This window comes from Neopsephotus bourkii, unplaced genomic scaffold (genome assembly GCF_033783945.1).
Source record: "Neopsephotus bourkii isolate Nb327-2 ecotype Australia unplaced genomic scaffold, CSIRO-AGI_Nbou_v1 NB_719, whole genome shotgun sequence".
Taxonomy (NCBI): Eukaryota; Metazoa; Chordata; class Aves; order Psittaciformes; family Psittacidae; genus Neopsephotus; species Neopsephotus bourkii.
The window spans coordinates 2,583,625-2,609,412 of record NW_026901218.1 but is presented as its reverse complement, the minus strand read 5'-3'; the positions used below and the strand labels follow the sequence as shown (position 1 = coordinate 2,609,412).

Genomic DNA, 25,788 nt, shown 5'->3' with positions numbered 1-25,788 from the left:
AGCTGTTGGCTTGCTTCATATGGATTTCTAGCTGATTACTCATGCCTCTAATAGCAAGAGATAAAATAACACCCCTTCCTTTAAAGCACTTAAGCTTCCAGGTTAGTGTTCAGAACACGTACTCTTTTAAGCCTGCAGGTGGGTTGGTGGCATTGCTTGCCCCTGCTTAAACGCTTTGGAGTGTGGCCCTGGAGCTGAGGCTGCTACCCTGCCCTGGTCTTGCCTCCACCAGGAATGTGCTGCCTCCTGGTGCCCAAGGGGCACATCTGGGGCTCAGCAGCGATGCTCTTGGAACTTGATGGGGAGGGGAAGAGGCATAAAATGGGAGGTGTGGAGCATTTGGGGCAGATTTTGTTGACCTGCAGGTCTGGTCCTCTCTGCTGGTGCTGACTTTCTGCACAGGGCACCTGCTGCTATGCTGCAGAAGCTAAATTTAATGTGAAAATAGTTTAATTCTGGCTCAGATCGACTGCTTGCTTGATAACAGATCCGTGACAGTGGCACAGACACAGATCAGTGCAGCAGTGCTGTTTCACGGTCTGGTGGCGATGGAAGACTGAAGGTGCTGTTAAGCAGAGAACTGGGCTATGCTGCAGCCTGATGCGGTCAGAGAGGATCTCCTTTTCCCTGGACAAGTTAAATACTTGCATAAAGCTTGGATGTGAGGAGGAGGCAACTGCCACTCCAATCAAGACAAATCCGATGATTCATTTCCACAGCCCTCAAGAGCTCACGTGTGAGCTGCGTATTGGGAGTTTCTAGGAATTTCAAGGAGCATCATTCATTTTGAAGATAGGCTGTTCAGTATTGAGGAAGGAGCATAAAATATTGCTTCTAGCTGGCATTATAGGAATAGAACAAGCAAGGACTTCTGGAGGTTGTCCTAAGAAATAACTTGGACAGTAATAATGATAAAAATGCCATGCATTTTAAAATCCCAAATAAAAAGTCTCTTGGCTCACAGTATCTGTGCCCTTAGTATGTCTTTCCTTGTGCCTTAACACCCTGATTCCAATGTTACCTGTAGTTTTCCTGTTTCTTTCCTTTGTTTCTTATGGCCTCTGTTGCCCTGTTGTGCCTGCCTGGCATTCACAATGGTTACTAATACAAAATCGTCAATACATTTAATTAACATCTTGCTTTTCCTTTCTTCCAGATAATTAAATGCTTAATAAAAATAGATCTAGCACCTTCCCACAGGTGTTTCCCACTCGATCCCTATATTGTCTCTGCCTCCTCTTACTGCTGACCCAGTTTTCTTTTAAATTCCATGAGTTTAGATAGGCTTGGAGCCTGCTTTACACCTGATGCTGTGCGCATTGCCCAAGGGCTCATGATGTCTAGGGTGCTATTGGCAAATACCAGAAGTTTTAGTTGCCTGAGGTGGCAGATGGATTCTTAGACCCAACAATTAGACCCTGACAGCATTAAACAAGGAGCTTTCAGCAGTGCTTTCCCACAGGGCTCATTGCAGATGATGCCCAAGGCTAAGGTGGATCAGGTTAAAGGGATGGTCCTTGCTCCAGCCCTGTGATGCTGAACCTTGTTGCATGTGTCAGACCCTGTGAAGTCTGTGCTGCTATTTTGGGCCTGTCAGAGTGGTGAAGGTTGTTCCTGCTTTTCTGAAGCAGAGCATGTTGAGTCTTGCTTTATGCCACTTTGATGAACACCTCCCCATAATCACCAAGATAAACTAATCCCAGATTATCACATCAAATTGCCATTGCTCACTAGCCCTCCTCAGCATCGTGTTGCAGAATTAATTATCAGTATTCATGATGTTTGTTACTGCAGTACCTAAGCAACCCACATGGCACATCATCTAGATCTAGTGATATTTATCGTTGCATTCTCCAATTGGTCCCTCTCCTGCTTTTTATCACTAGCTGAGTTTACCAGGCTTCATTATGCTCTAGTAGTTTGAGTCTCCATAGCTTCCAGTACTTTATTCAAAGCCATTTAGACACTTAGAGCCATTAATTTTATCTTTCTCTTCCATTTTAATGTGCTGATTTCTTCTGCTGGCACACAAGTAAGAAAAAAGCACTCTTCTCTAGACCTTTTGGTCATTAGTAAATATTGTCCTATTCTTACTGCTCTCTTTTCCCTTTAAGTTTGAAGTTTTTGTACATACATATTGTTTGCTTCTTTCTCTTTTGGCTGAATTAATTCTTAGCCTCAAACCTAACGTAGCCCCACTGCAAACCAGGCACAACTACATTCAAATCCCTATAGGCCTTCAGAGTGTAATCTGCATCGTAAGATGCTGTGCTGCCGTTGCTGGTACATGACTTATGTGCTTGCTGTGACTTTGTGTTACGTGCTAAAGAGGTGGGTTTTTTTAGCTACATCTGGTTTTAAACTGACAGAGAAACTAGGCAAAATAATGGCAAGGCTGGAATAAACCCTTGTTAGCTTTCTGTTGATGCCATTGTGACAAGCTAGAGCTGTCTTGTAAGTTGCACCAGCTGTATGCTGGACAGAAACTGTTTTGCGTTTCAAAGGAGACAACAGAAAAAGTCCTTGCTAGGATAAATTCTCTCACCATGAAATTCTCTCACCACTGGTCCTGACTGGTGTTTTATATGTGGCAAGCCAAAAGAAATAAAGGAAAAACAAACAGGGGAAGACCAAGGCCCTGGAGTGCTGCTGAGTGCTGTGTTCAACAGCCAGCATGAAAGATTCAGCGGTGAAACCTTATCTTCTGAAGGGGAGGAGAGGCTAAATGGGGAAGAGATTGCACTGGAGCAGTCTCTTTCAAGCAGCCTGCTTTTGACTTGGGTATAGCTGAAGTGGTAAAAGTCCTTTATGTGTTTTTGTGGTGACAGAGATGCTTAGAAATGATGTTCAGCATGACTTATCAGGTGTTCATGATGCTTACATGAACATGCCAGGGTGAAGAACGTGTGTGTGTGTGCACCTGCATGTGGCTGATTCAAAAGGTGTTGCTGCTGTCTCCAAAGGAGAGCGGAAATGCACTTCATAATCATCCCCATAAGACAGTACAGGAGAATTAGTGTTTGGGTTGGGTTTTTTTTCTTCATACATAAACTTTTCTTGACTAATTTTCTCCTTTTGACATATTTTGCAGATAAGCAAGCAGCAGCTTCAGACCATCAAAGATCGTTTCCAGGCCTTTCTCAATGGAGAAACCCAGATAGTGGCAGATGAAGCATTTATAAATGCTGTCCAGAGCTACTATGAGGTAAGAAGAGACAATACAGCATACGTATGAATCCCTATTGTCACCCCTCGTCACAGATGGGGTTAAGTTCTGAAATAATGGATTGCCCTTTATCAAATAGCACGAAACAAAAGCAAGCAGAAGGCTTCTTATGTCTGGTACATGAAAAGATTTGTGAAGTTCAGGGTTTGAACATGCAATCATACAGTGAACATGGCAAGCCCTACACTGTGGTGTTTCCTATAGCTTGATTATGGGGAAGATGACCCTTCTTGTATAAGATGAAAAATATCTTCCTGGTACTTTTAAGCAGTGTACTTTTAAAATAGAGAAGACGGCACAATATAAAATAAATGTCACATGCTCCCTGTGAAAAATACCAAGAGAAAACTGGGCAGCATGTTCAGATCCTGGTGAAGCTTTTACGTTGTATCTGACTGACTTTGGGATTTTCAGCCAGAGTCTTCTCTTTTCACTTTAGATGACAAGTGCTGCAAAGCAAAGAGGAAAGGAGGAGGATGCGCATCTACAGAACTAAACGATGCCAAAGAATGTGAAGCATCATTCATACTTGTGCAAAAGAATAATTATGCATGTCTGTCTTTTTGCACCTCTTTGTATGCAACCCTTAATGCTGCTTTTCATATCCTTTCTCAGAGGGAAAGAGCTTCTGTTTTTGAAGGAAATCAGTGCTTGTGATTTATATGAGTGTCGCTTATTTTTTTGCTGGCCTTTCTGCAAACCATTTCTCTTTTCTCCCTAGAGCTATTCTGTCATAAAAGGTGAAGATTTTGAATTGCCTACATAAAATATTTCTCTGGAAGTGGAATCTAAGAGGGGATCAAAATCAGATACTAAAACTGAAGAGAATTTTAACTCTATAAAAATTGGCAACAGCTGCTTCTGTGTAAGGAAAGCACAAATTATCTCTGGATTAACTCTATTACACCAGCCCAGTAGTTACTGCTCCATCATTCTCTCCACAGGAAGGAAGCTGAGAGTAATTTACATCTCTTATCAGGAAAGAAATTGCCAAGGGATTATCAGTTTATCACAGCTTCACCAAGCAGATGCTGGCAGGGAAAACTTTCAAGATGACCTGAGCTGCATTTTAGGATGTAAGAGCAGTGTAATCTCTTCCGATAGGAGTATTGGGCAGGAAAAGGGAACTGCTTAAAAAGAGGCAAAATACATCCCTGTTTCATGGATGGGTCTGGCTGAAAGACTTCTAGACTAGGTCTAGAAGTCCTGCACTGTATAATTACCCCAACTGATCCCTTACAAAGAGCAACTGATCAGCACTAGATGTCTGCATACCCTGTGTCTTTGGTTTAACTGGACATTCCACTGGCTCTGGCCTATATAAGCAGGCCACAAAAGGTGTAATGCATCACTCTGTGTCCTTCCTTTTTTCCTTTCTAACTGTTGGTCTCATTTAATTTCCAGCCATGTACTTTCAGCTTCTGTGCAGCTGTAGCATGGCCACGTGTCTCTTCATCAGCATCATCTGTACTGGCACCAAGCAAAGCCTCTGCCCCCTCTCAGAGCCTGAGCTGTGTTCTCTGCTGATGGTCTTCTTCCTCCCTTCACTGCAGGGAGGTGCCCACCCTTGATTGAGCCATGGTGCAATCACAGCAGGTCCTGCTTATCTCAGCTCCTGCAAATCTCAGTTTTGTGCTATTTACTCTCTGTTGGATGGACACTGTCTAGAATTTGGCATTTGGGCAGTGGTTTGTAAAGCTGCCTGATAGCTTGGAAAATACTAAAACTGGGGGTTTTGCTCAGCTGAAACCAGCCATCTCTGTGCAGGACATGGCTGGTGTTTCTAAGAGGTCCACAGGCAGTGCAGAATAGGTTCATTACCTGGGGGATATTTAGATTTTGGTGGTTTCTGTTTGTTGTGTTTGGGTGCTCTTTGTTTTCTGAAGATGACATCGTAGGTCAGGAATGCATTTGCTGTTACCCTGAATGTGTTTGTATGTGTTTCTCCTGTTAAATCAGCTGTCAAGGAGTAAGCATGTGGTTGCCAGTCTTATAATAGTTCAAGGTTAAAAGCCTACGTGGTCTGAGCAGGCTCGGCTGCTGGTGTACAAAGCACTGCTGTGCCTGCAGGAATGCTGCAGACCTGTGTGTGTGAGACAGGTCCAGCACACTCTTAACAGACTCTCCAGAAGAGCTTTTCTAATGTCCTTTTACTTCCAATGAGTAAAGCGTCTGTCAGCCAGAACTTTATGCATCAGCCCCTCCAGTGGGTATTATGGAAGTGGTTGGTTAGACCCATGTTCAACTCTGCTGTGGGCAGATAGAGCTGGGGCCACACGTGATGTGTGGGGGTCCTCTATGGATGTGGCAGGAGATGCCTGACCCAGCTCAGAGGTCAGCTTTCCTGTGTGTATGCACCCATGGCAGGGTTTTGCTTGAGCAGTTCCTGACTCCTGGTAGTGCTGCGAGGCAGTCTGACAGCCTGGCGATGCTCCGGGTATTTTCTAAAGAAAGCAGCTCGCTCTGCAGGACAAAACACCTCTTTTATCTTTTTCTATCTTCCTATTTCACAGTCTTTTCCTCCTGCTTTGTGTCTGGCTGGCTCCCTTTCGCGCCTGCCTGCTCCCTGCCAGCCCCAGCCATCCATCCTTTCCTCTGCTGGCTGCAGCTCTGCACCCAGGGCTGAGGGGAGACGGGGAGTCAGGTCCCTCTGTTTGCAGTGCTGCCTACCCTCCGATGGGGGTGAGGACTGCAGATACCTGCCAGAGCCAGTGGCTGTTATGAGAAGTCATTTGAGCTGTTGTAACAGCACCTGGATGATTGCAGAGGGAAAAGCAAGAGCTGAGGATGCTGCAGTGTGGCCATTCTCCATGACCTCCCACAGCTTCTCACAGTCATTGTGCTGGGGACTTCCTTGGCTGTGTTGGGAGCTAGGATTTTGATAGCTCTCACCTATTACTTAAAAGCACCTGCACACACTGCATTATAAATGCCATTTAAACTATAAGGAAACAACATGCATTCTGATATCATTTCATCATGGAATAAAGAGGCTGCTGGTGGCATCTTGGCTATCCTGTCTGCAGGGAGTGTTCCCCAGCATGGTGATGTTGAAAGGAAACAGCCCAGTTCTTCAGCATCAGTATTTTGGGGCTGGAGCAAAACCCACTACCACTGCCAACAGATGCCTGTGCCATCAAGTGTCTAGGAACATGGAATGCCACGTTTCCGAACGGTGTGAAAAAAATTTATCATGTCCTTAGGTCATCTTCAAGCTCTTTAATTACTGAGAGCTGACAGATACACCCCTTGCTGGCACAGCTTCTTCCCAGCCTGCTGCATTCACTGGTTCTCGACATCATTAATAAAACAGTAATTCTTACTGGGCATTGATTGCTCTCCTGTGTTCAGGGCTCAGGAGATGAGAGCCAACACAATATACCCCTGTCCCTCTCTTGCCCTTCAGCTCTGTGTTGCTCCCGTGGCATCGCCTGGTCTGCAGGTATCTGTTAGGTTTTGACCCTTCTGCTGCTCTTGATGTGGGAAGAGCATCTTCATCAAACACCTTCTGCCTCCCTCCTGCTGTCAGCATCCTGCACCTTGCATGTACTCTCTGCAGAGCCTTCCCAGGCAGCCTCAGCCCATGCTGAACCATGCTGTGCTATAGCATCAGAGCTGGAGGAAGAAGGGATTTGGCCTCATCCACCTGTGGCCATGCCAGCTTTTGGTGATTTTAGTTGCTTTGATGTTTACCCATCAGTTTGTAAAGATCAGGCTACTCATCCTTGTCCCTTTCCAGAGTGTTTTAACAGTGCTCGTGCAGTGCTGGTTGCCCAGGTTGAAAACACTAATGTATGGAAGAAGTGGGGACATAGATGTTATTTAACTGAAGGTAACAATAAACTAATTAATGCAGTGCCATCTTGTGACACTGCAGAGATCTCTGGTGTACTAGCTTTTAATGTAGGCCTGGTCCTTGCAGTGGTCACAGGTTTCCCAGGTGGATGGGATGCTATTCAGATAGATACAGTGCTGTTCACCTGGATAGGATGACTGGGCTCCCTGTAACGGGGCAGAACTTGGTTAGGTGAATGCAGTTGTGCAATAACTTTCTTATTGAAACCTTTGCTAGAGGAAAATATAATCCTGCTTTCCCAAAGGGCATTAATGTATCTGGTGAGGTGCAACCACAACATCTGAAGTCCTAATTGCATCAAAATGTTCCATTTCAGCAGACACAAAGCAGAAGCTTCACCTGATTTCATTACACTTCCCAGAGTACAGCTGAAACCTCTGTCCATGGCGACACATGGAAATGGAAAGCATGCTGGCAGGCAGGCTTCCCAGCAGTGACACCACACTTTGTGGTACTTAAGGGGGATTTATTAGTGTTTTAACTGACACCATTTGAAGTCACCCTTTTCTTGTAGGTATTCCTGAAGAGCGATCGCGTTGCCAGGATGGTGCAGAGCGGAGGGTGCTCAGCGAATGACTCCCGGGAGGTCTTCAAGAAACACATTGAGAAGAGGGTGCGGAGCCTGCCAGAAATTGATGGCCTCAGCAAGGAGACGGTGCTGAGCTCCTGGATGGCAAAGTTTGATGCTATTTACCGTGGGGAAGAGGATCCCCGCAAGCAGCAGGCCAGGATGACTGCAAGCGCTGCCTCGGAGCTCATCCTCAGCAAGGAGCAGCTCTACGAGATGTTCCAGAACATTTTGGGGATCAAGAAATTTGAGCATCAGCTTCTGTACAATGCATGTCAGGTAAGGACTTTCTGCCAGGCTGGGGGTGATTGGAAAAGTGTTCCTTGGGGAAGGGCTTGCTTATGGAAATGTTGCTGTTACGAGCTGGGCTGGACAGGGCTGGTTTTGAGAGTTTTTTCACTAAGGAAAGAGGCTTTGATTCATGGTGGGACTTCTACACTGACAGTTTTGTTCTCTCGGGCTTATGCTTCTTTTGTCCTGGAATCCCATAGGATTGCTGAGACGGGAAGGTTTTATTCCTCCAACTCTGTGTCTGGATGAGCAGGTCTTTGGTGGTGCCTAAGCAAGCTGTTTTGCTGTGACTCGCCTTTCCTCTGTCACATCAGCAATCTAAGCAACAAAAGTACCTTCTGTACCGGCAGTAACCTTACTAGTACTTGAAGCTCTGATGCCCCGGGGTGGATGTCTTATGCAAACTCACTTCTTGAAGTTGTACAGGCCCTCCTTAAGTAGAGGAACGTCTGTGACCCCTGCATGCCCCTTGTGGAAGGAGAGAGTGTCCCAAACTCCCATGACCTCAGGGTGGCTCTGCTTGCACTATGAATTCCCAGATAGATTAAAACCTTTCCCATTCTTCTCCTTGCTGTTCCCCCAAGTACCAGCCAGTTCCCCAAAGGCACAGAGCTGGAACTCTGCAGAGCTGCCTGCATTTCCAGCAGCTCTTGCTGAGGGCTGTCAGTGGCTGTCCAGGCTGGTGGTGACCCAGATTACAGTCCCCTGCAACCAGATATAAATATCACAGGTGGGATAAAGGATGTCAGAGTCACAGGGAGGGTAAGGTGCTGCTGTGGAAAGTTTACAGAGGAGGAGCAGACCTCACTGTCTTCCCCTTAATTCAGGGGTTCAGCTTGTTGAAATGAATACATTTGAGACTAATTCTGTCCGTCTGTGTCTAGACACTGTGAATTCTTTTCAGGACATGGAAAATCATTTGATCTGTGTTTTTTTTTAATGCAGATCTTGCATTTGTTCTTCCTGTTAAAGGTGTAAAGAGCTGTAAAGGGCTTATCTTGCATTTGTTCTTCATCTAGGCATTAATGGCAGAGTGAAGAGAGGATAATAAATGCTCCTGAGTAAGGCATCTTTGTAGCAAAAAGGGAACAGCAAGGACTGCACTGGTCCTCATGCCTCCATCCTGTCTTGGAGGACTTCTTTAAAATCAAACCCATAATGTTTTCAGTGATGTGTTGAGAGCTGAGTCAGTTCTGCAGTGTTTTGGTTTTCGAACTTAAACCAACTCAAGCCCTGTGTCTCTCATCCTTCCTTGACCTGTGCTTGGCTAAGGAACTAGGGCGGTTTTGTATGAGCATGTAAGTGATCCTACCCTCTTGCTTTGTGGTTCCCAGTGTTGCATAAAGCAGTTATTTCATCATGACTGCCTTGTTCTGTGGATGATCTCTGCTTATGAGAGCCTTTCTACTATGAACCCAGTGGCTGCTCCCTACACATTGCCCTGTTGCATCAAGCAGCCTGTTTCCTGCGGTAGGTCCTGGTTTTACTCTGAAAGTTGAAGGATTTAATTCTGGGTTTTTCCTAATACTTGGAGGCAGCAAACCTGTAATTTAAGCTTTTAGAGAAAGATGTAATTTCTGTTGAAAGCGAATATTAGCATGGGAGTTACTCTGGTTTAAATACCTGAATAGTGAGGATTAGCTATGCAGAAGGAAGGGTCCTTTATATGGCTCGGAAAGCTGCAAGGCCAGCAGTGTTTCAGCTGGGGCACAGCACGAGTGGTTATAGTGCTGTGGTGCTGGTGTGATGGGGTGGAATCCGGTTGCTGCTGCTCCTTCTCCCATTAGGTGCTGCAGGGAAAGAAGGGTGCAGTGAGCACACAGGGAAACTGCAGGCTTTGTTGTGGGGGACCCTTATTTTGGTGCTACTTGTGGCCATGTCATTTCAGCTATACCAGAGGGATCTCTGGAGCTCTCCGGGCATCAGCAGCCTTTAGGAGAGCAGCAGTAGCTGCTTTGCACTTTTGCTAGGAAGCACCAGAATCCTGTTGACCACTAATCCTTCCTGCAGGGTCCCAACCATCAATTGCAGCCAGTCTGTTGTAGGGTATAAGTAAAACCTGTCAACCTACAAATATTGTTTGCTTAGCCTGTTTGAGTTGTTCCTGGCAGTAGTTGAAGGTACACACCACTTGGCTAGCATGTTTTCTGCAGCAGAGCTGCAGGGGAGAGCAGGAAATGAGTGAGCAGTGATGTAGTAACCTGCCCCTTTTCCCCCGTGAGAGTTTCTTCCTGATCTCTCATGATGAAGCATTAGCATCAGCCCTGAAGCAGGAGATTTTTCTCCCTTTTCCTCCTAAACTTTAGTAGCAAATTATTTTCTACTCCAAAAGCTTTTGCTGTTCACCCAGGGCAGATTTCTAAGCCACAGCAGCAGCTGGGTGCACGATTGCTGTAGGCTGGAAGATGCAAGTCAAGCCCTGGGTACTGCCCTTTGTGGCTTGGAAACTCTCCTGTGCTGTAACCTCTTGGACTGGGCTGAGCTGCTCTGCACTGGCAGCATCTCCTGTGTGGGAAGTTTGACATCAATTAGGGAGCCAAAGGCACCTGCTGATGTTACAGCACTAAACCAGGGATATCTGGAGAGAGGAGAGTTGTGTGTACAGCACTGCAGCAGCATGGATGGGCTCTGGGTGGAAGAGGACTGGAGGCAGCTGAGGGATCTGAATGGCTCCCTGCTTTGCCAGGTACCTGTGCTATGGGCATGGCAGGGCTGGGACATGCTTCTGCAAGAATTCTTTCTAGCTGCTGATTCTCTATTCCACCACCACTCTGCATTTTCATTAATCTTCATTTGCCACATCTGCCTGTCTCCGTTTGACAAGCCATCTCCTGTAAGCATCTCTGCCCTGCAGCCTGTCCTGAAACCAGCAGTGAGCTCCCTTCCCTGATGGGTTTAACAAACACCTCTCAGCCCATAGGCATACTTGCAGCACAGAGCTCGCCTGCTGGTCTTTGGGACACTGGTTCCATAACACCTATGAATGGTAATTTATTCCTGTAATGCTGTTTTGTTTCAGTCTGAATTGTATTTCGGTCACAGTAAGCCTCAGCAGTGCTTGTTTCCATCCCTGTGAAGACACACTGACTCTTGCCTCACCAGAGCTAATTGGGAAGTACAGCTTGAATCCTTTTCTTAACATTTGATTGACGTTTGCCACCAGTTTGATAAGAACAAACTATTTTATATATTGTGTTTGTGAGTGAGCTTTAAGTAAAGGGAGAGCACTGTCTGGTATTTTCCTGGGTATACTGAAGTTACAACATTCCCCGAAATGCTGTGCGGGCTCAGGTACTACTCATGAGATTAATACGTTTGCTTTCCTCCCTCAGGCAGTGTACAGGCAGCTCCTGCCAGAGCCCACTGTGGACCCTGGCTCTCAGCCTGCCGTGGTGCCAGCCAGAGGCTTTACACTGTGACTGAACAAACCTCCCAGACAAATCTGGGGGCAGTCAGGCTTCCCAGTGGCGGTTTGGCACAATACCAGAGACACTTGCTTTTGACCTATGCTGGTCTGCCAGTCATGGGTGGAATTGGGAAACAGAGCCTTTTCTCTGGCAGGACATCTGAATGCCATCACTCTTCGTGGTGCTGTTAATGCAGTTTGAGTCAATCACCTATGCTTAGGAAAACAAAGCTTCTCCTATTGCTCCTGTTGGCTGCAGCTGGCTGTGCTGCTGTGCTCTCCCTTGCTTTGGTGTGCAGGGTGAAACTGCCTCAGAGGCTGTGCAAAGAGGTAAGGGGTAAGAAGGCTTTGCCTAGTTGTTGTCATCCTAAAGCAGGAGCAGGAGCAGTGCTGAGAGCCCCAAACATTACCTTGAACTTGTGCTGTCTGGAAGAAGGTGCTTTTCTGTCTGTAGTCTCCTGTTACATCATACTCACTAATTGCATAACAATTACATGACTGGAACAGCATTTTGATTCACTTCTAACCTAATATTTTGTGCAGAAGGACGATGATTGCTAAAGGAGTTATTTAATGTGATATCCCCAGGTGGTATGAGATAAGTGTATTCTTAATGTGATAGTGGTGATATGGCAGGATCCGAGATAGCAACTGCGCAAAAAGGATTGATGCAGTTGGAAAGGCTTTTAGGAAACCGAGCTGGGAAGTGGTGTTGTGGCAGAATGGTTGCGGAGATAACGGTATTGTTAAGCACAACCTCTGACTAGAACATTTTAAATAATACACAGGGGCTTAAGGTTTTTGCATAACACACACTATGTGGCTTTGATGTTTCTGCTCCACTGGAGTCAGCTTTGGGAATTGGGTATCTGGCTCCAGCAGCGAGCTCCTCTGCTGTTTGAGAGGCATTGTGGAGGGAGAGTTGTTTTTCAGCCTTGGGTTTCTGGTGCAGAACCCATTGGCAAGTCTTGAGTGTAGCTCTTCTGCTTTGCAAGTAACCCGTGGCTGTGGAAGAGTCCCACAGAAGCTATTTTCTGTAAGTGTTGGCCAGTTCCAAACTTGGGTCTCTGCTGCAGTCATCATTTCCTTGGGCACAATCCCTGTTGTTTCCCACTGACCTTCATAACGGCTGAATTGCAGCAGCAGCTCAGGAAATCAGGCTGTGGTGTTCTCCTGCCTTGTTCTTCCCCAGCTCTAGGGCAGTGATTTACTTTCCTATCTCAAGCTGTGTTTGATAGTCATTTTTAGCGGCAGTGAGAAGGAGCTGGTACAGCGCTGTTCAGTTAATCCAGCAGCAATAGCTGATGTCCTGGCCACATGGTGAGCTGCACGCTTCCATCCTCCTGCTTTGGAGGAAGACTCTGGGCTGACCATGCAGGACTGTGAATTTGCAGACTTCACAATCAGACTTTCTCTTCTTTCCTGGGCCTGAAGCGTCCTGTACACCGTGGCATTACTGTTAAATGCGCAAAAACACCAATGCTAAACTTCCAATTTCATCTAATTCCCTTATACATTAGATTTGAAAACACCTAAATATACGCATGTCAGTTGTACATAATAATATATGGGTATGGTTTTTCAGCATCTATTCCTGTCCATCCAGGTAGAAGGTAAAACATCAGAAGCATACATGTGTGGATGGGCTACAACACAGACTAAGTCCCATTGCTGTCTTGTTGCTATTTCACGTGAAGGAATGAAAGTCTCTTACAAGTGCAATTGAAATTGTTTTGTAAGTTTTGCTGTCCTGTGATTTTAGTAAGGAAACATTTCAACACAAATTTTGCCGACCGGAGCTGGCTTAAAATTAGAATTCACTGTTTTGACATTTATTTTTGCAGCTGAATTGGGACACTGTGTCCAAAGGCTGACATTTCTCACAAAACACAAAGTTCCCCTGCCAAGAAAATTGGTTTCAGAAGTGTTAGCAGAAAAGATCTTTAGGATTTCTGTCCTGAATCAAATGTTTGGTTTTAGCTCAAGTCAGTATTAAAGATAATCTGCTGAGGTGATGTCTCGCCTCCTGCCCCTCTTTCATCTCTGCAGTTCAGGTTTGTTTCTTGACTCACTGTGGTGCATTGAGCCTGTTGCAGAGATGCTGCAGTGGTACTTGGAACATTCAGCCCAAGTTAGGGAGAAACAAGTAAGGACAGAAACTCCCATGGGGCACTGTAGCAGCTCAGACAGTGAGATGAAGGTTTAGGTGACCTCAGAGTAGGTGTTTGGTTTGTGTGTATCCAAGTTTTTAATTTAGTTTGTTGTGATGCAAACTTCCCAGCCTTGCCTTATAGTGAGAATTGAGCCCCAGGGTCATCGTACACAGCATGGAGTTACCTGTCTGTATACATCTCTTTCTTCAATTCAGAGATAAAGGGGTTTAGAATCAGAGCACTCCCTTCTGCTTCCTGCTCGTCATTTTTGAAGAACATAAAGCAACTGCTTTTTATTCTGGCTTCATTTTGAAGCCCAGTGCCTGTGAAATGGCCATCTTGATGCTGGGTGTTTAAGCACTAACACTGATCCCTCCAGAAGTGCGGGGGGTCTTCAGCCTCAAGAGTCCCTGCAAACTGGAAGGCTAGGTAGGATGGGGCTTGGAGCAACTTAGTCTAGTGGAAGGTGTCCCTGCCTGTGGCAGGAGATTGGAACTGGATGAGCTTTAAGGTCCCTTCCAACCCAAACCATTCTAGGATTCTATGAAACAGGCCATCATGGTGGTGGCAAGCTGGGGCTGCAGGCAAGGACTGATGATCCTCTATGGGCTCCTCTCTCCAGACTGGATGCCTGGATGCTGTGGACAGGCAGCAGTTTTGGTCAGTACTGCTGTTCCCTTTGCAAATCCCCAGGGCGTCAGCCAGACCTTTTCCCCCCACCTCTTTACTGTTTCGAAACACCTTTCATTCACTCCTATTTTCACACTGCAAGTATTATTTCCCCTCCCCACAAAGAAATCCACCACCAATAAAAACGTGTTAAGTTGGTTTTGAGATGACCAAAAGCCTCGAAATCCATAAAGCATATACTCTGTTTTCAGTAATTCAGTATTTATTTCCATGGAAACGGAAATGGCAGCCTGGAGCCTTCTGCAGGATTGTAATTACTCCTGTGGCAGGCAGTGGCAGCCGCAGCACGCCTGTCAGGGCTCCAGCACCTCCCAAAGACAGCAGTGATTTAGTGCCCGATGGGAAATTGCAACAGGAAAAAGCATTGGGAAGTGAATGAAATTTCTGATTTCATAATAACAATGTAAATACACGTGGTCCTTCGGGGAGGAGGGGGAGTTGCTGTTCTTCATTAGCTTGGGGTGTAATGATGGTGGTATGGAAGGGTGGAGAAACGGAGAGGGACGGTGCAATGTCAGGGCTGGGGCAAGTGTGATGTCTGGCTCTGTGGGACCCTCGGCTGCCAGCCACTGCATCTGGGAGAGGTTTGCTGATGGAACTCACCCAGGAGGTACAGAATAGTCCCCTTGTTGTCCCTGTTGGTCCCATATTGTGCAGAAATAGCAGCCTTACATGTCTGGTGTCTTTCAGAGCAGGAAAGGTGGTTGAGATGGGACATGTCTGCTGCAGCATCCAATGGAGAGCTGTGGGAAAAGCTCAGATGGTTAGAGGGGGACATTGCACATGTTGGGTGGCCACTTCTGGGGAGGAAACCACAGCGATCACTCTCTGCCAGGGAGGGACCTTCTCTCCCAAGCTGTCATCACCAAGTGTCTGATCTGCACAGACACGTCTGGACCTATGTGTGCATCTGTTAGCTGTAGGATCAGCTTATGTTCTGTGCTGTTATGGACTTAGAGAGCAATCTTGGCCCCTGTAATTAAATTTAAAGCAAATTAGCTCTTCTATTAAACAAAATAAATATGATGTAGCCTAGTGCTGTATTCTCTAGCTATGTCTGATCAATCGCTCCTGCAAAGAGCAGGCAAATGCTGCTGAGCAGATGGTCTTGGCTGAGGCATGGTCAATTAAACTAATTAAAGATGCTTTCATTTAATCAGAGGGTGTTTTAACCCTGTTAGCTGCCAGTTGGGGATGTATGTTTTCGTGCACTAAGAACTTCCAGTTCTGGTCCTGCTCTGGACATCTTCTGGTTTTACTGCCCCTTTACAGAAACCAGGCTAGAATGTGCATCTGAAGAGCAGATGTTTAGCAGATGTTTTAGCAGAGGAATTGTAATGTCATGCAACAGGAGTGAAGGCTTGCAGAGGGTAAGTCAGTTGTTTTCTTCTAACACTAACCAGAGATGTTTATTAGACTGAAGAAGTCTTCTGCACTGCATCCTTCCCACGCTACCTCCTGCCAGCCTTCCCTCTGGGTTTAGGGGTGTGGATACCTCTCCTTAGCCCAGCCAAATGTCATTTGTTCTGCCAAAACAAGCCGTGGCTTGTTACGGGGTGTTACTTAAGGGACAGAAAATGGTTTTAGCATCCAGGCAAGTGCTGGAGTTGGAGAAGCAGCCTCTCATTTCTGCTGTCTACTGTCATACGAAACACTTCGGCTGCTGGGAGCCCCTCTGCCATGGGGTTTTGGAGATGGATTTAATTCATTATTTGCTGCTGAAATCAACAGGGACTCCTCTGAGCCAAAGCCCTGGTTTAGTTTGCTTAATAGAGCACTCAGATGTTATTTGTCACAACTGGGCACCCTTGACACTTCCCTGCTCCCCCTTTTTGGTCTGCTGTGCGTTTGGCAGTGAGGTAAGTGCAAGCAAGAGAGCTTGTTAGTCTAATGAAAGAGCATGCAAAATGATGTCAAGAAGCAGCAGCAGACTAACTCATCCAGGCCATTAGTGACCCCCTCGGTAAGCAGCACGAGGGGATGCAGCACGCTGGGACCAGTGGTCCTCTGCATTTCAACAGCTTGTGCAAAATCAGATTAGAAACAGTTGTGCTTTATCCAGAGGCCACACGGGCAACTTCAGGGCATCAGACCAGATCTATCCTGCTCCAGCAGTATCGATCCCTGCAGGTACATTAGGGCTAAAGTTAGGATGATTTTCAAGATGTTCATCTTTAGTAAAGGGGGGTTTGCGGTGTTGCAATATCACCTGAAAACTCTTCGTTGTCTGTGTGAACTGATTTAATTTCCACAGTTCAAGGTTTAAATTACTACCATCAGGGTATCCCTTCATTTTTGTGTTTCAGCTGGCCCATGAATACTTTTCATCATCTGCGTTCATGCTGCAAAGGAATGCATAAAAGAAAACCATAGATTCACAGACTGGTTTGGGTTGGAAGGGACCTTAAAGCTCACCCAGTTCCAACCCCCTGCCACGGGGAGGGACACCTTCCACTAGAGCAGGTTGCTCCAAGCCCCTGTGTCCAACCTGGCCTTGAGCACTGCCAGGGATGGGGCAGCCACAGCTTCTCTGGGCACCCTGTGCCAGCGCCTCAGCACCCTCACAGGGAAGAGCTTCTGCCTAAGAGCTCATCTCAGTCTCCCCTCTTTCAGTTTAAAGCCATTCCCTTTGTCCTGTCCCTACATGCCCTGATGAAGAGTCCCTCCCCATCTTTCCTGTAGCCCCTTTAGGCACTAGAAGCTGCTCTAAAGTCTTCCTGGAGCCTTCTCTTCTCCAGGCTGATCAACCCCAGCTCTCTCAACCTGTAAAAATAACCATAGTTACCTTATAAAATATCAATGACTTGACATTTTCAGTCTACCTTAACCCCTTTATTTAGGTACTGCTCATTCTCTTTTTCCACTGAAAATCTACTTGCTGACATGACTTCCCTGCTGTTTAGGCAGATTACTTTTTTTTCCATCAGATCAGGCCTCATTTCAAATGGATATTTATTAATTCCAGTTTTTTACGATCACCTTGCATTTTGGAAAAGATAAGTTGAGTGGTGAATTCCTGGCTCTATGTAGGAGCAATTGGGGAAAAGTATGAAGGATTGAAGTAGCTGATGATGTGCGGATGCTGCCATTTGCAGACTAGCAGAGGTCTCTGGGAAGGGAAGCACTTTGGCCCTGAGGTTATTAACTGGGTGTCTGCTGCCTCTGCAAGTGCCCATCTGCTTCCACCTCTGAGCTTTATCATAGGAATAGATCAGAGCAGAGGGGAGGGCCAGGAACATGGGCCATTCCTGGCACAGCTGTGCAGGCAGAGATACTAGAGCAGTGAGGAAGGTTTTGCAAGAAGAGAAATAGGAAGAATTCTTGAGCATCATTAAATGTGACAACATTCAGGAGTTATAGCTTGAAACATCTCAGTGAAGAGGAGATTTGGGATGGCACAAAATAGAACCCCCATGGCTGTTACCTTTGTATTGGCAGAGAGGAGACTGCTGAGAGAAGCTGATGAATACAGGGAAACCACTTTGTGCTGAAAACCCCGATGATCTTATGGGGCATGTTGTCCTTGTGCAGGGTGGCCCAGTCTCAAATCACTTGGTGGGTCTGCCCAGAGAGAAGCCAAGCTAGATCTTGTCTATCACAGCGGAGCAGTAGCCAAAGGTGATATATAAAATCAGATGTTTATTGCTAATCTTAGAAAAAACAAACCCAAAAAACCTAAAATGTAACTGAGGTGTGTTGGAGCGTGGATCCTGAGTTGGACTTCCACGCAATCTGATTCCCAGAGGTGGGATTCAACTCTCAAAATGCCATGATCTCTAGCAGTCTTTCTTGCTTCCCTAACTTTGAATTCAACGCAAGCAGCCGTATGTAAAAACGAGTTCTGCAGCGTGTCCTGTGCTTCATTAGGAAAGGAAAATGTCACTCCTGTCTTTGTCTTTCCCTCAACCAGAGACGGGGAGCAGAACACACGGCAAAGAAATGACCCCACTGGCCCCCTTTGGAGAAAGCAATCTTGTTTTTCCCTTTGAGCAGCATTTGTTCCCCACAGTACATGTTCCTGTCAATCAGCCCAGGAGGCCATGGGAGACAGAAGGGGTGTTATCCAGAACTCTCTCTCCCTTTAAGCAAGGAACTGCTAGCTGCAAAAGAACCCATATGTGATGCTTATCTTAAGGAAGGCTGGAATACTTAATAAGACATAACTGGTGCATGACCCTGCACTATGTTAATGCCTCTCTTTCTCTTCCTTTTAACTGGAAATACAATGCAGCCACTAGAATTTTATTTTGTGTGTAGGTCTTTAAATGCAGTTTGAATTCCACATGAAAACCTCAATGCTTTGCATCACATCAACCCTCAATCATGTATTTTATCCCTGAAATCCAGTTGTTTTCCAGAGGAACATTCAATGCCAATCTCATGAACGAAATGAAAAGATAATGGGACATACAGGGGTTATACATGGTCATGCTGGAGGCTTGTGCTGGAGCTCCAGGCTCTTCATTTCAACCAGCAATGTCTTGTTGGAGAGCCTGGTTTTCACTGAGATGTGCTACCCTAATGTTGCACACTACTCTTTCAGTTTTCTTTTTACAGTCTTAAATAGAGAGCTTGTTCTTGTGACATGCGTCATTCACTAAGTGAATATTTTGAAGGTTCTGTATTAATATTTTACTGAGTTTTCTCTAATGTTATTTCTGAAAGATGTGGTTTTTCCATATTCCATTCAGTATTCCAGAAAAGAGAATTATTTCAATAAAAAGATGTGTTATTCATCAGTCCTCTCCTCCACTCCCTGTATTTCATTTGCCAGTGTTGCTGTGTTACTTGACAAATGCTTCATGCCACAGCTTGGGATGTGATAGACAGTGTCATTTTTAGTTTGGAAGAAACTTTGGGAGTCAGATGCATCAGGCCATAGAAAATACTGCATGAATATAAAATACAGCTGGGTTAGTCTTCCGGTTTGTATCTAAAAGAGTACCAAAATAAAAAGAGAACACATATATTTCTTAAGAGAAATGAGATGCCAAGAGCTTTCTTCAAAATGATATCAAAGTAAGCATGTATTTGTTCCCACTGAGCTGACTATAAACTGGGAAATGATCAACAAACTAGATTTTATGCATTTCAAAGGCTCAGTCTCAATATCCCAAACTACAAGAAATGAAGCTTATGTAAGCTGTTCCTTACTTCTGTTTCAGTATTGAGTTTTCATGTTCAATATACTGTGGTTTTTCTGGAACATCTGATTCTACTTATGTTTTGTGAGAAATTAGAGTGCAAGTTCAATAGGGAATTACATGCAAGCCAGCTTCAAATACATCCTCTCATGTATTTAAAAGGCAGCTACAGTAGCTTGAAGTCATATAAAAACTGTGCTGGCCTCCAGCTCACAGACTTTGTTCCACAATGCAGGGTGGCAGTGATGTTTCCTAGCAGGAGTGATCTGTGCATGTTGTAGCCTTTGGTCCTGTTTTGTCTCTGAAATAGATGACAGTAAGAAGATGGAGAGGTGATGGCACAGTATTCTTTGTCATTCAGTGTGAAGTTGTTGTAGAAACGTCATTGCGACGAAAGAGGGGAAAATGATTGCATCTCCTATTTAACAAAGATCATGGTGGTATAACAGCCATTCCTTCCAAAGAGCATTTTGAGATTAAAGGCAATATTGAGCTGAAGTTCCCCATGTAATGTGGGAAGACTTAGAAGGCAGGGGAGAGAGGCAGACAGCTTTTGAGCAGCCAGCTTGAAGTCGGATGTCAGTGGCGTGTATGTTTTGTTGTAGGTGCTGTGAAGGTGGGATCTGTAGGTGTTAAACGTTGATAGCTGTGGCAGGGGAGTGAGAAGAGTTGTATGTGAGCCCCGAGTGCTGGCACTCAGTGCAAGGCTTTACTCCTTGGCTATTCCTTTGCAGAGGAGCATCATTGAAGAGTTTCCTTGTTCCCAAGTTGAGGACCATAAGCTTTCACTTCTGCGGAGGGTTTTGCTAAATATAACTAGCTGCTTTTGTGACTTAGCTAGGCACAGAGATGACAGCGAGAAAGCTTTTGGGGTAGTTTAAATTGTAAAAACCAAACAGTAGAGTAATTAAGTGGTCTCTTATTTGTTCTCGACACCAGTCATTTATCCTGCTGGTGTTTCTGCCAGGTTGCTGGCAAGCTCATGTTGTACAACACTGGTGAAATGAGCTTGCAGGCATGTGTTTGGCTGCCATTACCAGGAGTTCTGCATGCTTGGGTGCAGGGCTGAGACCAGGACTGGTAAAATAGCTACAAAACCGAGATGTGGTTTCATAGAGAAACTATTGACACAATAATTTCATTAATTCGGGTGATGTCTGTTACATTTGATGAGAATGTTATTTGCCAAATGCAGCACTTCATGTTTTAAACTCATATTAAAACCCAGTGCTTATTGTTTCTGATTCAGTGTTGTAATATCAGCAACACTTCCTCATCGTTGTACATGCCATCTCGTTGTGGCTTGAGGTCTCATTCTGCATCTTCCTTCCCTGTGCATATCAGTTCTCAAAAATGTAAAATATCAAGCAGCTATTTTCAGTCACTTTCTAACTCGGTTCTTCATTTACCTTTCTCATTGTGGATTTTCCTTTTACTTGCCCTTTTTCTCCTTACTAATAGATTTTTGGCTGGGAACAGTTGTGCTCAGATGGTGAAGTAGCAATTGAATGTAAATTAGCTGAAGGAGCTGTGGCTGCCACTGTCAAAATGATTCCAAAATAACTTTGTGGAGAAGAATGACTGTCAGGTCAGACAAGAGCATCACGGCTTGGATCTGCTGGGGGAACGGAGTTAGAGAGAATAATACAGGTTAGATTAATAGAAGAGCAATGCACCCTGAATACTGGATTATGTGCTATCAAAGATGCATAATAAAAATGATGGTAACCACACATGATAATTCAGCAGCAGTATTTGGGAAAGGGTCTGTTTCAAACTCTGCCTTTCCCATGAACATCAGCAGTGTTCACAATGGTTTCTTTGAGCTTGTTACACCAGCCTTCCTCTGACAGCTAAGTCCCCACTGACAGTGTGGTCATTAGCAAAGCATGAGGAGAAAACTGGACACTGGTTTTGCTAATGGTTTAACTAAATGTTGTGCTGCTGTTGTCCCTGGGCAGTGGCAGGAGGTGATTCTGCTCCTTTCCTATGCATTTGTTTCCCCAGCCATGTACTCCTGATCTTCTTTATCACCAGTTAACATAGGCAATTACTCAGGGTCATTGCTTGGTCATTGTATGGAGACTGCAAAACAGCTGAGGGCATGTGGCAGTCAGTAGAAGTCTTATTTCTGTGGATGAAAATAGCTAAACATATGTTCAAGAAGATAATTGGGATCATTAAACTTTCCTATCGTAATGCCAGTTGCAGTTTCATCTGTTGTGTGGCTAAGAACATAGGTAGCATCGATGAACAAGCAGAACAAAAAAACCTATTTCTATCCTAAACATACTGGCAGAAACACTGGTCTTGCAACGTCAGAGTACGTGCTTGATCTAAGCATCATTGTTAGTGATCTTGGAAGACCTGGTCTGCTTCATAATAAGAGTGATTTTTCTGGATGATGACAAAGTACATTTTGTTTAGGTCCACTCAGTGGTTGTTGGTGTCACATGAAGCACCATGAAGTCAGTAGCTCACCCTGCTATCTGGGAGAGCTGGTGTCACAGTGCCTTAAATCTCGTGTCATCTGCAGTCAGGGCAGTGATAGATGCATGAGATGATTCAGGGAAGGGCAGCACAGGGCACAAGGGTAGGAGAGCAAGCACATCTGTCCCCCTGAGGCTTCATGCTATGCCACAGCAGAAGGGAATCTCTCTCCACTGTTGCGTGAAATTACTGGATATCAATCAGAAGTAAATCACTCCTGTTCAAAGACAGACAGTTCATAAGAATCATTAATAATTAAAGTTCCCCTGTGTAGAGGCTGCTGGGAAGGGCTGTGTGAGGCTGTTAGTGAGGGATGCTGGTGAGGAGGGGAAAAGAAAAATGGGTCAAAGTCCTGCTGGAAAAGGAGTAAATGCCCATTGATAGCATTAAATCAGATGTAACTGAAAATCAATGGGGACAGACTCTCATGTGAATAGGCCTATTCCAACATGAACCCCGCAGAAGGGAAGTGCTGGTACAGCAGCTGATGGCAAGTAACAGGAAGGGATGGGCTCAGAAGAAGTCATCAAGCAGAACGGAGTTCATCATGAAACACGAGAGTTGCCTTTCAGATATGACAGTACCTGCCTGCTGCAAAACTCTGTCCGGCTGTAATGATTCCTGCCTGAAGGTGGAGCAAAATCCATCCCTCTGCTCTGATGGTGCTGATTTCTGTGGAGAGCTTTTCCGGCTGCCTTGGCATATCTTCTTGTGAAACCCTCCTGGCTGCCTGTCCTGGGGAGGATGTATGGATGCAGTTGAACTGGAGATGGGGCCAGTCCTGCTTTGCTACAGCAGTTTGCCTACTCTGCTTTCCAGCATCTAAAACAACTTTGGTACCCCTGCTCTTCTCAGGATGCAAACCTGGATCCTCCAGGGTAACTTACAGCAAACCTTAGAGGATGTTCAGCTGCTTTTTTTATCCTCTCCTCTGGAAAACCTCAGGAAACATTGGGGAATAGCCTCTATAGGGCTGCATAAAACCTTCTGCTATATCCAGATCTGGGATCTGCGTTGGGAAGGTCTTGGGAGTCACGTGGAAGGACTAAATAGTTTGGCTCACCTGGGGAAATGGTCTGTTTGCAAATGTATTAGAGTGATCTTTAACCAGGCATGTACAGGTGCAGTTAAACTGCAGGATCAAAGCAGGCACTGTTGCCTGTGCTTGTGATCGTCTGGAAGAACTGGGCAAAGGTTGTGACAGCATTTCTCTCTCCCAGAGGATACACTGGATATTTTTCTATTGGAGAAGTCTGAGTTTTAATGGAGGGTACAGCCTTAACATAGCGACTGTAGGCTGAATTTTACTAGGGATATACAAGAGATTGCATGAGAAGGGGCTAGTAGTCCATATTGGGTTGGGAGCCCATCAGTCTCATGTGGCAGGGCAGATTTTGGACACTGTGAAATTGTTAGTGTCGTTGCTGAATATCGAGTCATAGTAGTTCAGTTGTTTAACTGAACTTTGTTTAGGCTGGTTATTTTATAGTCTTCAGGAATGTTGGGGTGCGCTCCAAAAAGGAGCCCTGCAGCCAGGCAGATTGGAGCCTGGTCACCTGCAGCCAAAAGCCTTTGCTATGGAAATACCTGGGTTAGGAAGCAGAACTGGGATACATGGATGCCGCATGGCAGTGCAGATGAGGTGATGGCAGATGAGGGGACACTGCTTTGTCAGATGAAGTTTATTACAAATTCCCATCTGCTCAGAAGCAGAAGCTATAGGGTTTGTGCTGTGCAAGTAATTATTTGTTATACATTTTTAAACATGAAATCTAGTCCAAATGGCAAATGTTTTTAGTGTGTGTCATTGTGCTGTTAAGAAAGCTGCCAGCAGCATAAACCTGAATAACTCTGTGTGATGATTGGGCTGGGGATGGGATTACCTTCATTTCAGTGCCAGTCATGCCACAGCTACTGCATGATGTGTCCCCTGCACTGATTTTGGAGGGCACCTGCAAAGGAGATGGTTCACAAGAAGTGATGACAGGTTTGTGCCAGGTTTCTGTTTGTCCTGCCAGTGATGGCAACGAGCAATGATAATGCAGCCCGGGATTGCAAGTGGGCATTGCCTCTGATGCCTCTGCTTCAGCACCAACTGTTGTCCTTGCCTGCTGGGCAAACAGGTTTAACTGGAGAGGGGAAATAAATCAACTTAAAGAGAAGGATTTTCTGCTTTGCCCATTTTCACCTCCCCCGGCTTAGGTACTTGTTCCTTCTTCAGCTGGTCTCCTGCTTGCAGAGGCAGCATCTTGTAGTTGGCTGCTTTCTCTCTATTCATTTTACCTATGACAGAAGCACAAATCTGGCACAGCTTGGATGTGTTCGACCAGGTGTGAAAATGGCTCTAGAGAAGACAGAAAAGTTCCTGGGTTTCTCCTGATGGAATATGGAAGAGGCTATCCCGCATCTCTTGGTTTTCAGCAAGCTCATCCTGTGGAGTGAGCCTGCACGTGGTTTGTCATGTAGGCAGATCTGGGAGGAATTCAACATCCTTCAGATTTTTAAGGAACTGGTGAAGTTGTTCAGGAATATTTTACCCTTCACTTGAAATCCCCCCCAAATAAAGAGTGAGAGGATGGATCTGAGATGGATCTGACCATTTCAGAAACAGAACAGCTTAGGATTGTTAGATAGCAGAAAATGTAAGAACTGTGGAAATGAATGCTTTTTGAGGGGTGGGATCTCCTGTGGATATTGCTCAGCCTGTAAGCCAAATGACTAAGTTATTCTCTCAGCTTTCATGCAAGGTCACAGCGTTGATTCCTTTGCATCTGTGAAGCAGCAGGGGCAGGTATCAGAGTGTTTCCCAGCTGTGCCAGCAAGGGTTCTGTTGCTGTTCTCCACCTTCCTTAACAACTTGCAGTATTTGGGCCATCAGTCCCATCAGAGGCTGCTTTTTCTTGTTTTTCCAGATGACTTCAGCTGAAGGAAGAGAGGGATGCAGAAGGAGCTGCTGCTCTTCTTGGCAGCAAGGTGACCCTGTTGGTGATTGCACACATGCATTATTTTTTTCCAGTGCCCTAAGCACTGCTTTCCCTCCCTTGATTTCCATGGGTTTATTTAATAAATAAGTAATAGAGGGGAAGAATTTCATCTATAGGTTCCATATGTGTATATTCCTGTGGTTTTATAGCTGGCAGGGTCTGATGGTATCTTCATCTGAAGAAAAAGGGTGGCTCTAGCAACACAATTTTGACCTGCTTACAGAGCAGAATGCAAAAACTCTGAATCCCATGAGAATGCTTCAAGCACTGCTTTTCTCTTTAATCTCTTCATTGAAGTTTTTCTTCATTTCTAAAATGAACCTCAGCTGCTCACTGAGATAGGCAGGTACCAATGCTTGCAGGCCTGCAGTCACAGTTGCACTCTGGCTAACATCTGGATTCCAGCTGCTTATTGTGCACTACTCTCTGTATGTCCTTTCTCCATATGAAGTGTGTTGCCCTCAGTAGAAGCTTAGATGGAAAACTGAGGGTAGAATACAGGTGAAATGGGATCAGAGAGCAGGTTATCGCCTTATTTTTGCAGTGCACTAATGTTCAGAAAGCCCAGGAGACCTCGACAATAGCATAGACTGTAATGCTGTACTGTCAGAGTATCCAATGGATTTTTCTTAATTCCATAAGCAAAAGCCTCCTGCCCTGGTAACGGTTTCAAAGGAAAGAGGTCATGCCTTGCTGAATGTAGTTTGAAACCACATTTTCCCAAAAAGCAGGAGATGAGAGCGCTCTTCTCATCTGAGAGAGGAGCTGTCTGGAAGAATTACCATACAGCTACAGTGTTGGTCTGACACACCACCCAGCCCATGTCCTATCCCTGAATTGGTCCTCTTTTATTAATGGAACTCTGCTGTGCCATCTCCCTTGGCATTCCAGCTCTGCCCTTGCCTGCTGTGCAGGGTTCAGAGATGATGGGTACTTCTCCCTTTTCTCCAGCTGTATTGCATCCTGGCATGTGCCAAAGC

The 25,788-nt window shown here is 45.4% G+C and overlaps 1 protein-coding gene across 9 annotated transcripts in view; it reads left to right on the top strand.

Annotated features, from left to right (window-relative positions):
* CADPS (calcium dependent secretion activator) overlaps nt 1-25,788 on the top strand; it is a 210,509-nt gene that overhangs the window by 36,592 nt on the left and 148,129 nt on the right. For all 9 annotated transcript variants that reach the window (XM_061354231.1, XM_061354230.1, XM_061354229.1 and 6 more), the window contains exons 2-3: nt 3,092-3,205; nt 7,597-7,929. In XM_061354231.1, coding sequence (XP_061210215.1) covers nt 3,092-3,205; nt 7,597-7,929 — 447 coding nt within the window. The remainder of the gene's footprint in view (nt 1-3,091; nt 3,206-7,596; nt 7,930-25,788) is intronic.